Consider the following 13,088-nt stretch of genomic DNA (forward strand, 5'->3'; position numbering starts at 1 on the left):
TATTATTATTATTATTATCACCACAATCTTCATGATCATCCTCATTATTATTGTCATTATAATATTAAAACACATAAACACTAAAACAGTCATCTAGTAAGACTGACAGACAGGCAGAAAGACAGAAACACTAAAAGCAAATATAAAAAAAGTAGGACCTACCAGTGGCGTCCTCCGACAAACCGCCTGAAATCGTTTAATGACTTCCGAATGTAGACGAAGCAACTAAAAGAATCCAAGACCAATGGACGACATTAATTTTTGTCTTTGATCTCCCTTCAGATTGGTTTTCTCTGCTCCTTCCTCCCTCCCCCATCCATCCCTCCCCTCTCTTCTCCTTCCGCCTCTTGCTCTCGAAAACACAACTCCCACCTTCGAATTACCACACAAATACAACTGATTCTCTTACTCCAGTTTGACCACATACTCAGGTTCTACGTCTCTTTGTCCTTTTCCCATAAACCCCGCGGCAGCAAATCCATTCCAGCACGCACTTCACGAGATGCTAAAGAATCTTCAAAGCGACAGTTTTGATCGATGCCTTTCAAACGTTTCAGAAATTGCTCCCAAAACCCCCCCCTCAACTTAATAGAACACGATGGTTAGGAGTTGATTACTGAAAGTGACCCTTGAAACCTCTCTGACAAACGTGAAGTCGTAGTTAATGCGCAAAAAAGCATGGCAATGCTTTTAGTTTTAGCGTTTTCCTTTCAAGGCTACACAAAGGTTAGCTTTTCAGCACATAATAAAGGTGAAAACTTGCTGCGCTGAGCATAAGCTTCGTGATAGGCTGTGCACTCCATAATCAGGCACTATGGTCTTTCCTCAGCCAAATGAGACGGGTGGTTGTTCGGTGCTCTTATGTGGTTTGCTCCTTCTTTCCTATCAAGCATCTGTTGTCCTTATCTCTCTGTTTTGTTTGTTACTCTCTTGTAACACAAATAGTCTTCGGCCTTATATGACCTTATTATGTTGCAAGAACCGTAAAACTCTTACTAAAATTATTTTAAAAAAACAACCACTGATTTCAGTTGTCCCTTGAATCACCTGCCGGCGTCTGTGATGTAACGGTTAGACGCCTGTGATGTAACAGTTAGAAGCTTCGCTGTCACACGCAGGAGAACCGAGTTTGATTTCCGAATAAGGAGACATTTCTATCGACTATTTCGGTCTTTCTGAAGGGCTGTTTGATCCCTCTCTGCCTTTATTGGCCCAGGCAAGCAGGGCCAGAATCTGCCTCCTAAATGATCAAAATTGTGATCATGGCGGCATAAAAAACCCTGTATCAATATGGTCGCTTTTAAGCACAATGGGGCTATCCCGAAAAATGCTGCTTTGAGAAAATCGAAGGTAAAGTTTTTGTCCCTTGTTCGGTTTCATTAAAAGACAAGGAGAGTTTTCTCTATACCGAAACAAATATACACACTAATGGAACCAAACTTCTCCTATAGGTAGGGCAATGCCCACTTTTGGTGAAGGTCAGGATTTCTGGAAACCCCCGAAATCTGGGTTAGCATCCTAGTCCTTAAAATGGACAATATATAAAACAAGACGGAATACCAAAAACTGGTGGGATAGTGTGGTAGGATTGAGAAATGAAAAAAAGCGTAGGGTTGTCATAAAATGTCCGTTGTCTGCCAGACATCCACTCACACGACTAGGTCTAGTTTTGTTTTTGCTTTGGTTAGTGTTTTACGGCGCTTGCAATTGCATATGGTTATATGAGCTTGCAGGACACATTAAATATTTTCATTACGGTAGAAATTTTGAATTTTGCCCGGGTGACAACCAAAGCCTACTTTTATCAATTTTAGGACCACCAAGGGATCTTTAACGTGCCCAACTTGAACGGTGGACCTCCGAGATTTTTCGTCCTTATCCGAGAAGGCTAGGTGATAGATTTTATTTACTCTAAGATCAGGGGTGTGGCTGAAAGACAGTAGTAAGAAGGAGTCAAGGCATGGCAGTAGAAATTAAGGCTGTAGAGAAAATCAGGGGCCCAGAAGAGAGGGCAAAAGGGGGCAGGGGGAGGCAGAAGGTGGAGACGAAAGCTCACGACATATCATTGTTAGAGAGCAGAAAAGGACGTGAAAGGAGAACCTTCTAGAGATGAAGATTTTTCGTCGTTGTCAGGTTTCGAACCCAGGACCTATTGGATAAGAGGTGAACACCGTAACCTCCGGACTGCGAGAGCCCCCACTCGACTGTTTGCCTCTTCATCAGCAAATTAAATTGCAGGACGATTCCTACGCGCAGATCTGCTTCCAGCTCGTGTAAATAACAATAGAATGCATTAACTGTTGCTGGAAGTAGTGCTCTGTCTTAAACATCAGTTCAGTACACTCCAATTATTGACTCTGAGATAGAAATATCTTATATAGAAATTCTCCCCACATGGAAATCGAACGTAGTTCTACTTTGTGAGACGGCTAGGCGCCCATCAAGGGGGCTTCCCAGCTTGTCACAATTTCATTTAAGTATTTGAGTATTGATGACAGTCATAATTACAGCACTTTAAGTACACTGTAGTCGTAACTTAAGTTTTTTTATTCTCCACCTTCAAATTGGTGTTGTAAAGATAGTCCCTCTTAAATATCAATTTAGCTTGTGTTGTTCAATATTTCTTCCTTTTTGTATGTAAATCAAAGCGAATTACTCTGTAAAATTTCAACAATGAACATTCTTGAATTAAAAACAGTTGAAAAATAAAATTAAACTCATACTATCAATCAATCATTCATTTACTCTTTTTGAGAGTGTCAGTGAGAACTTCCATCATGCAGGGCACAGTCGAGGTGGGGTCGTGGGCTTGTGACAAACTGGCATGCTTCCCCAACCACTACATCACAAACCCTAATGCTTTGCTCAGCCAAAGAAGGCGGAACATTAGAGCTCTGCTGTGAGTAATGTAAACCAGCCGGTTACGAGTATTTTACATCCCCCTCGACACAATTTAGAACACTTAGTGTGCGCGCTTCTTTTACCTTTCGCCAATTTGGGGGCATATGGAGCTATTGATATCACCTTAAAGGCCGTTGATTTGTCTAGCGTTGGATGAAAAAAATACAACAAACACATCTATCTTTTGTAGAAGTCGCGATAAGTATTTGCGATTTAAAGAGATTGGATCTCCCGGTGTTAAAGGTAAAATTAGTGAGAAAATGGCCACCAAAGCCTGGTTAGTTCCAAAACTTCACTATCCTTGAAATTTGCATTTTTGTGCATTTGGTCGACGTTTGTAACGTCCACACAGATATGTGTTTTTAAATGAACGTAAACGGTGCGGAGGCCACCCCCCCCCCCTAAAAAAAGGCAGCTACGGCCTCGAAAATGTAAATTCTTCTTCTTCTCCTTCTCCTTCTCCTTCTCCTTCTCCTTCTCCTTCTCCTCCTCCTCCTCCTCCTCCTCCTTCTCCTTCTCCTTCTCCTTCTCCTTCTCCTTCTCCTTCTCCTTCTCCTTCTTCTTCTTCTTTTTCTTCTTCTTCTTCTTCTTCTTCTTCTTCTTCTTCTTCTTCTTCTTCTTCTTCTTCTTCTTCTTCTTCTTCTTCTTCTTCTTCTTCTTCTTCTTCTTCTTTTTCTACTTCTTCTTCTTCGTTCCCGTGATAGATCTCAGGAGATGACGACAGTTAAATGTTCAACCTGTAATACAAGTGATTTTTTTTACGTATGTGACTGCTTCTCACACTTCGTCAAAAGCCTTGAAAAATCGTTAACTAAAAGAACTCAGCTTTATTAGAGTTTCAAACCACAGTTGACCGCACTCTAGCCCAGGATAATATCAAATAAAAGGATAAATTTGCCCTCGTCATTCTTAATTAAAGGACAGAAGTTCTACACCGGTGTCGACTCGGATTTTTGATCACTGATCTGGCGAGCAGCTTCATGAATGTATTTCAAGGCTATTCTGGGATAATACGTGGGATTCAGAATCCCAGCGGAAAGAGGAACATATCTTGTCCATGTGGGAACAGTACTGAACTCAAGCGTTTTGCCCCCAAGACAAAAAGTTGGACCAGTACACTCTAGACGCCGGTAGATCTTTTTACTGTGACACAACGCAAGGCTTCATTGAATAGTTCAGACATCTCATGCCTACCCCACGTCCATCCCCCTACACCCCCGAACCCACCACTCTCTCTCTCTCTCTCTCTCTCTCTCTCTCTCTCTCACACACACACAAACACACATACACACATACACACACATGAACACACAAAAGCTTCTACATTACAGTAGCGATTATTATTTCAGGACCTCAGCAAGGCGTGCGAAAAAAAAGGAATTAGAGAAAAATGACAGAGCCGGTCCCAAAGTATGCGGCCAATAAAACTGAAACTGGTCGTATATTTGCACGTTTTTGTTGTATCTTCTTTTCGAGAGGGTATTCATAAACAGAACACCTTTTGCTTTGAACAAATTCAGAGGGTCTGCTCTTGCCATCTGCCCCATTTCGTTTATTCGTGAATTTTATCGCCCATTCCCTGTGAGCTCTTAAAGCGTAAAAGTTAAGTGGTACGCCCAATTTTTAAGCCTTTAGTGTGTTAAAAAGATGTTATGGCTTATGTCTATGTAAATATAGAACTAGGGTATGTAATGCAATTTATTTAAAAAAGAAAAAGTATCAAATATAGCACCAACAGTCTGCTCTCAGCCCGATTCACAGAAAATGTGATAATTCGGTGTTCCTTCTGTTATGATTCGATGTACTTTTTCCGAGGCAGATAGTTTGGTCGCTTATAAAACGTGACTAAACAAAGACTAACAAGCTCCAATCTTTTTGGGTTTAGAAAGAGCGATCGATTCCTTTTCATGATATTAAGACTTATCATCTGCTGCTACCAGGCAAACTTCTGTTTTAGTCTTGAAGGATAATAACTATTCTTGTTGACCAGAGGGCTTTTCTTTTCTATAAAAAAAAAAAAATACTTCACAGAGCTTTTATGCTGCTTGGAGGTTGCTTGTAGTGTTGTTGATGGGCGGGCCGAGCAGCTGGTTTCACTTGACGCTTTCTCCAAGTAGCTCTGATGGCATGTACACTGCAAGCTATACTTCTCTCTTCATCCAGGTGAGAATGGGTACCGGCCATAGACAGCGAAAGATCTTGTCAACTCAGTTATAATGTTCATTTTTAAGAGTCTATAAAATTGGCAGTTTGCACTGTATGCTTCCCATGAAGTTTGGATTTTTTCAGAATGCTGTTAGGTTCACCAGTGTCTGTGGTGTAGCTGTTATATTTAGAGCAACTGGCAATCAGATTGATTGGGTTGAGGCTTAGCCCACTAGATTTTCCTTGGGAGTTCTCGTGGTCTAAAGGTTACGGTGTTCGCTTTTCATTCAACAGGTACCAAGTTCGAATCTAGATAGCGACGGAAAATTTTCCTATTTGACTGCCATTCCTGCTCTCTAACAACGTTCTGTCGTCTGCTTTCGTCTCCCCTCCCCCCATCCCCTTCCTTTGCCGTCTCTTCTGGGATCCTGGCTCTTTCTGTAACCTTTCTACTGAAACTCCTTGGCTCCTTACTGCTGAAATTCAAACAAGATTTTCATAAAAGGATGGGGCAAAAGCTACCGCATTTTCGAAGAATAAAACCGAATTCAATTAAATTCGGCTGAGGTCTTCAAAATCATAATATTATTACGTGTCTGTTCTTAAGGTAGCGAGTTGAACAGGTTGCATTGTGCCAATATGGTAGTTTTTGCTGCCCCCCCCCCTCCGTACCCCCGTACCCAGAATATCCGACTCCCATTCCAGGGTGGGGATGATTTTCATCTAGTGTTTCCACTTTGATGTTGTGTCCCTCTTAGCATGGGTTGGCCCTGACAGGCAAGATCGAATCCCCCCTCTAAAATGATCTCTAAATGTATCGATAGAGATGTAAAGTACTTACAGGTAATGTCTCCCCCCCCCCCCCCACACGACCTAAATTCAGCTCAGGGCAGCTGGCGACGACAAAATCAAGAGTATAAAATCAGATTTTCGTCGTAATGAAACAGCCACCTGTGCTGATCAGTCCGACAGATCTCCAACCAGATTATGATGGAGACTGTAAGCAGACAGACTCTGGGATGGATCCTGAAGAAGGGGGGAGGGGGAGAGCAGAGATGGACATGTTCCGACTGTAGTGACCCCAACACTGAGGATAAGGTGTGACAAGGTGTGTTTTCGTCATAATGAGTGCTGCCTTGTATGTATTTATTTGTTGACGCTTTAAATACACAAGGAAACAATTTAGGTAATTTAGAAACAGGGCTGCTTCGACAATGCCTGCTAAGGCCAACCCGGGCTGAAAATTACAGATCTTTGCAGTAGACAGATAAAAATTAGCAATAAAAAGTATCTTCACATTAAATCGAACTTTTATCTTCTCCGTATAACGACGAAGTGCTTATGCCCTAGATCGCAAAGGCAGGTATACTTTCTGTTTAATTCAAAAGCAAAGTAAAGTAAAGTTGTTCCCACATCCGATTCAGATATTGGGGATTGCTTTGTTAGTGAGACAGCTTCCTGGGCCTTCGGCGTATTATTGTGGTAGGGTGGCCAGTAAATTCCTTTCCACGTCGCTTTTACTTCCCCAACTCGAAATCAGGTACCCATTACTGCTGGGTGGGCAGGAGGGGGAGAAAAAATTATTGTCTGAACCGAGGCTCGAACCCAGACTTTCCGCTTCGGAGACGAGCTCACTAACCGCTCTGCCACAGCAACCTCTCAAAAGCAAAGTACAATTAAAAAAAACCCAAAGGCCACCAGTATTGTGTATTGCATGTTTCTTATGACGTCGGTAGCCTTGTGGTTAGTCTGCCTGACTCGTAATCGTGAGGTTGTAAGTTCCAGGGTTCCTGCCTCAGGCCCCACGTTGTGTCCGTGGGAAAGGCACTTTATACAAATTTTTCTCACTTCACCAAGGTCAGAATGGGTACCCAGCCATAGACAGCAAAAGACCTTGTCAGTATATTACTGTTTTACTGCCTATAAAAATGGAAGCTTACACTTTATGCTTCCTATGAAGTTGAGGTTGTTTTTAGAATGCTATCAGGCCTGCTGGGGATATAGCATAATATAGGTTATAAACCGCATGGGAGCTTGCTGATGAGCGGGGATTCTTCTTCTTCTTCTTCTTTTTCTTCCTTTTCTTCTTCTTTTTCTTCTTCTTCTTCTTCTTCTTCTTCTTCTTCTTCTTCTTCTTCTTCTTCTTCTTCTTCTTCTTCTTCTTCTTCTTCTTCTTCTTCTTCTTCTTCTTCTTCTTCTTCTTCTTCTTCTTCTTCTTCTTCTTCTTCTTCTTCTTCTTCTTCTTCTTCTTCTTCTTCTTCCTTCTTCTTCCTTCTTCTTCCTTCTTCTTCTTCCTCCTTCTTCTTCCTTCTTCTTCTTCTTCTTCTTCTTCTTCTTCTTCTTCTTCTTCTTCTTCTCCTCCTCCTCCTCCTCCTCCTCCTCCTCCTCCTCCTCCTCCTCCTCCTCCTCCTCCTCCTGTTTTTTCCTTCTTTATTATCGTTATTGTTGTTATTATTATTGTCATTGTTATTATTATCATCAGTGTTATCATTATTGTTGTTGTTATCATTATTATATTACTATTAGTTTTATTATTATACATTATCATTATCATTATCGTCATTATTACCATTATCCTAGTTTCTCAACACGATTAAGAGTAACAGTAGTTGTAGGAAGCACTGCATGGTCGCACTTGAGGATTATCTTATGGAGAGTATCCGCAGTAACGTAGGGCAAAGCATGGTTTTCACCAGCGCTAGCAAGCCAGGGCAGTTTCGCCCCCTCATTGGCGATTTGGCAGATTTAGTAGGCAGTGGGATCACTCTGGTAACGGTAGGTGTTATTTTATGACCGCTTGGAGATACATGCAGGTGGGTGGTTAGAACGTATTAGTCTCTTAAAGGTGGCAAAGTGGGCGCTGGCTATAAACAAGCTGACAAGCAATGGCTAGCCAGAAAACATAAGGACTGGATTTTTACTATTAACAGGTATATCAACATTTTCATGATAGGCCACCCCCCAAAAAAAAAGCCCCCAACCAAACAACAACAACCCCACAACAACAACAACAAAAACAAAACAACAAAAAACAACAACAACCCCCCACCCCCCTCAACCTAAAACAGTTTCTTTTTTCAGCCCCAAGGAAAGCAAATATCAAAAGTAGCACAATTTGGACTGTGCAATATAAGTATTTAAAAATCCAGTTCTTTCCCCTCTCATCTTTGGTCGGACTTGAAACAAAAATCTCCCCCCCCCCCCCACCGAGACGAACACCAAAATATAATAACGAACTAGCAAACTTGCGATTAAACAAACATAATAATCTTAAGAAAAAGGAGATCATGATGTTGTCAAAAGGAAGATGCTCACAAAGTGGCGTGGGGTGGGGTGGGGGTAAGGTTGAGAGGAGAATTGAGATTTGGAGATAGGGCGGGGTGGGATGGGGGTGGAGAACACACACGTATTCGTGCCTAACCATGAAAAATGCAATAAATCTGAGGTGATACGTTAAGCAGGGATGGTGGCATCATGCTGAACAAAACTTCTAAACATTGACAGAGTGATTTTTTTCGTGGAATGGTGGGGTGGTAGAGGTAGGTTGCACTATCAAATAAAAAATAGAACTGCAAACAAACAAACAAACAAACAAACCAACGAACAAAATAATGGCTCTGTTATTGCTTATATTTTTTTTTCAGGTGGTCATCATCTCAGCCTTGCGCGTCCCTACCTGCAGTTTCATTTGTCGTGGAGTGACCCTTTTACCCAACAATAGTGAGGCAGCGTGATCGATGAAGTCAGGTGCTCATTAAAAAATCAAAGTGAAGAAACTTGCATCTTCCCGCAGATTTGTGAATTTCTTTCGAATTCTTTTTTCTTTTTTTTGGTTTTTGGCTCAACACCTTTAATTCCCATTAAAGAACACATTTATGTTTGGATTTTTACTAAAAAACGTTGATTAAAGACAAAAAAAGGAGTTAATTTTCAGCTTCCACGGTCTCTCAAGCTAAGGAAATAGCTTATCTTTGGCGGTCATTTTGTCATTAATTTTACCTCTGAAACCAGGTGACCCCCATCTCCTTCATTAGCAAATATCTTGTATTCAGGATAAATGGATATTTTTTCATCCGAAGCAAGACAAATAAACACGCTTTAAGATGATACCAATAACTGGTCTCTTTTAAGTACAAGCGGGATAACCCATATTTCGGGGGCTTCCCGAAACCTTGACCTACACCAAAAGTGGGCATTGCCCTACCTGTAGGAGAAGTTTAGTTTCATTGGTGTGTATATTTGTTTGGTTATAGAGAAAACTTTCCTTGTCTTTTAAAGAAACTGAACAAGAGGTAAAAACTTTACCCTCGATTTTGATCAAATCAGCATTTTTTCGGGATAGCCCTCTTGTACTTTAAAGCGACCAAAAATTGACGAGAGCCCGATTCCACGACGTCTTGACACAATTGCGAGGCAGCATGATTAAATCAGGCTCTCTTCAAAATAATCAAAGTGAAGAAACTCGCATTTTTCCACAGACTTTTAGAATTTTTGTCAAATTTTTGTTTTTTGGCTCAACACCTATCATGCCCATTAAAGAATTCGTTTCTGTGTGGATTTTTCTGAAAAGTGTTGATTAAAGGCACAAAAAGGAACATTTTTTCAGTTACCGCAGAATCTTAAGCTAAGGAAATAACAAATCTTTGGCGGCCATTTTCCCACTAATTTTACCTCTGAAAACAGGTGACCCCCACCTCCTTCTTTTGCAAATATCTCGACTTGTATAAAAGATTTAATATGGACATTTTTTCAACTAAATAAAGTGAACAAGCTTTAAGATGATACCAATAACTCTACATGCCCAAAAATTGACGAGAGTCTGATTCCACCACGCTGCCTCACAATTGTTCTTTGCACTTTGCGACCAGTCTGAGTACACTCAATCACGAAGCCTCTAGGACTCTAGGGGTGAGTGAATGGCACGGACTGAAAAGGTTGGAGTAACGCCCGAGGGGGCGGATGACAATAGAGGTGTCGGTACGGTTTTAGTGTAGACGGATCGGGTTTAAAACGTCGGACATCCATTTGTTAAGTAGAAATGTTGTTGCTGAGATCACTGTTGTCTTTGTTATTGTTGTTTCTTTGTTGTTGTTTTCGTAGTTGTTGCTGTTGTTGTTGTTGTTGTTGTTGTTGTTGTTGTTGTTGTTGTCGTCGTGGTCGTCATAGTTGATTTTGTGGTTGTTTTGTTATTGATTTAGGTGGATTTATGCCTCAATTGATGCAATTAAGATCAGACCACTGTTTTTTTAGGATTGGTTTTAATAACCATTGCTCACTCTCTCCCCAGTTACTTCGACCGGAGCTACTGCTGCTACTGCTGCTGCTACTGATGATGATGATGGTAGTAAAAAGCATTGCAAAAAGCGTTTTATTCCATTAGGAAAAAAGCTCTGAGCCCTGTACGAAAATCAAATTGTGATTGTAATAGGAGCAAGACAAGTTGTTTGAGACACTAGGAGAGTCCCAAAATCAAAGTAAGGTCACGCATGCCCTGCCGGTAATGACAAAAAAATACCCCACATGGGATTCGAATCAAGGTCATCCAAACACTACTTACCACACAATACCAACTGATTTCGCATCACGTTTACAAATAAGATTCCACACCAAACAACAAAAACAGGCAGACATTCCGGGTTCATATATATATATTATTATGTACCCGAAAATAAATTCCACTCCGGCATCTCTGATGAAAAGTTCAGGTTCTACGTCTTGCACACGAAAGACGCGAGTTCGGTTCTCAACTGATGAAATTATGTCAAGACATACCACTGGAATGTCGCTGCGATATCCGTCACAGTCCAGGTTGTAAAATGGTATTGTCACGAACATGGTCCTGAAAGGGTGTAAAACTCGCGAGCTTACAACGAGTGTAGGGGGGCTCTCTAGGCCTGGAGGTTAAGGTGTTGGCCTCTCATTCAAAGGTCCCGGGTTCGAATCCGGGTAGCGACCAAAACATTTTCTTCTCTAAAATTGTCTCCTTTCACCTCCTTTCCTGCTCTCTAGAAATGTTCTGTTGTCTGCTTTCATTTCCACTTTCTGCCCCCACTCCCTCACCTCCTTTGCCCCCTCCTTTGGGCTCCTGACTCTTTCTGCAGCCTTTCTACTGCTACTCCTTGGTCTCTCCTTACTGCTGTCTTTCTGCCACACCCCTGATCTTCTGGTAGGAAAGATCTACACCTAGCCTTCTCGGACAAGGGCGAAAAATCTCGGAGGGCCCGTGTGCAAATTGCGCACGTTAAAGATCCCTTGGTGGTCTAAAATCGATAAGAGTAGGCTTCGGCCGCCACCCGGGCAAAATTCAAAATGTCCTACCAACTGAAAATATTAGGTGTGTCCATCGCGCTCATATGACCTATGCAGTTGCGAGCGCCGTAAAACACTTTACAAAAACAAAAGAAAAAATAACGAGTGTAGAGAAATCTGAAGAGAGATTTCCCGTTCTCGATGTTCAGTTGCGTGTAAAACAAAATTTGAGCCCTCTCTTTGGGAATTTATTCGACCTGCAGCACACATTTGGGGTTTCCATTTCTTTTATGAGGGACCATAATATTTTGTGAATTACCGTGACGACTTTCTAGAATGACGCTTGTGATCTATTTTTCAGGGGGTGGGGTGGGGTGGGGAGGGGTGGACAAAGTGATTATTACTCTTGCAAATTATAAATGCGAGAACAAGGACACACGGAAACGTTCGTTTGTTTGTTTATTTGTTTGTATGAGTAAAGAGAAGAACATCGACACAATAATGGCCCTTTAGTGCTGGGAAAAGTAAATCAGACAGACATTAAAACAACAGATGGAAAGTGAAAAAAGTAGGACCTCCCAGTGATGCCTTCCCACAACCTGTTATGCAACGCAGGTAGAACACGGTTTGAAAGAACACGCACTTGGCTAACTCACACATTATTCCTTACCTAATCATCATTTACGGGGGTACACAGTTCGAAACTAGCATGCCATTACTTGAAATCCGAGGCAAACATCAACTAACAAGAAGAAGTGAGAATGCTGGCCTTAAAACCAACCACATCTAATTTATACCATTTGCACGTTGCAGATAGGTTTCGTCAGATCTCCATTTGATACACTTGATGCATTTGATACATTTGATACTTTTGAGGACTGCTCTGTTTTTCCTTTCCGGGTGGCAAAAGCTATCGTTTTGGCGTATTCGATCAGATCTTTCAGAATCAACCCTGTTCTCTTCTTTTCTTTTGGTCACCACTTTATGTGTTTGATACGTTTGATGAACACAACAAGCGACCAGTAGGCCAATACACATTGCAGGGTCAGATATTATTTTATTAGCTTGTGGAATGCGAGAGGCCCCACTGGACACCCTGGTCAAATCTGATGAAGCAAACCAAATTTGAAATAATGTGCATGGCGGTCGCCACTAATCGATCCAACGAATTCGATCTGATCATGCATATCAGGTCCATTTCATATCAAGCGCACTCTGCCAATCAGATTCATTTAATTCAGTTAGGGATTCGGGGAGGGGGGGGGGGGGAGCTCTCGTGGCCTAGAGGTTAAAGGGATCGTCTCTCATTCAATAGGTCCCGGGTTCAAATCCGTATAGCGACGGAATATTTTTTTCTCTAAATTTTTTTCCTTTCACATCCTTTCCTACTCTCTAACAATGTTCTGTTGTCTCCTTTCGTCTCCACTTTCTGCCCGCCACCCCTTCCTTCCTTTGCCCCCTCCTCTGGGCTACCGACTCTTTCTGCAGCCTTTCCTCTGCTTCTCCTCGGCCCCTCCTTACTGCCATCTTTCAGCCACACCCCTGATCTTATGGTAGGTAAGATCTACACATAGTCTTTTCGGACAAGGGCGAAAAATCTCGGAGGTCCCTGTGCAAGCTGCGCACGTGGATCCCTTGGTGATCCAAAATCGATAAGAACATGCTTCGGCCGCCACCCGGGCAACATTCAAAATTTCCTATCAACAGAAAAAAATTTGGTGTGTCCCGCGCGCCCATATGACCTTATGCAGTTGCGAGCGCCGTAAAACACTTACGCCTCCCCCCCCCCCCCT

The 13,088-nt window shown here is 41.9% G+C and overlaps 1 protein-coding gene across 1 annotated transcript in view; it reads right to left on the bottom strand.

The window, feature by feature from the left end:
* LOC106012781 (soluble guanylate cyclase gcy-31) overlaps nt 1-10,881 on the bottom strand; it is a 42,532-nt gene extending 31,651 nt beyond the window's left edge. The window contains exon 1 of the mRNA XM_013086715.2: nt 10,819-10,881. Within this exon, the coding sequence (XP_012942169.1) occupies nt 10,819-10,881 (63 nt within the window). The remainder of the gene's footprint in view (nt 1-10,818) is intronic.
* Nucleotides 10,882-13,088: the final 2,207 nt, after the last annotated feature.

The sequence above is a fragment of the Aplysia californica genome, unplaced genomic scaffold, assembly GCF_000002075.1.
Source record: "Aplysia californica isolate F4 #8 unplaced genomic scaffold, AplCal3.0 scaffold00495, whole genome shotgun sequence".
Classification (NCBI taxonomy): domain Eukaryota; kingdom Metazoa; phylum Mollusca; class Gastropoda; order Aplysiida; family Aplysiidae; genus Aplysia; species Aplysia californica.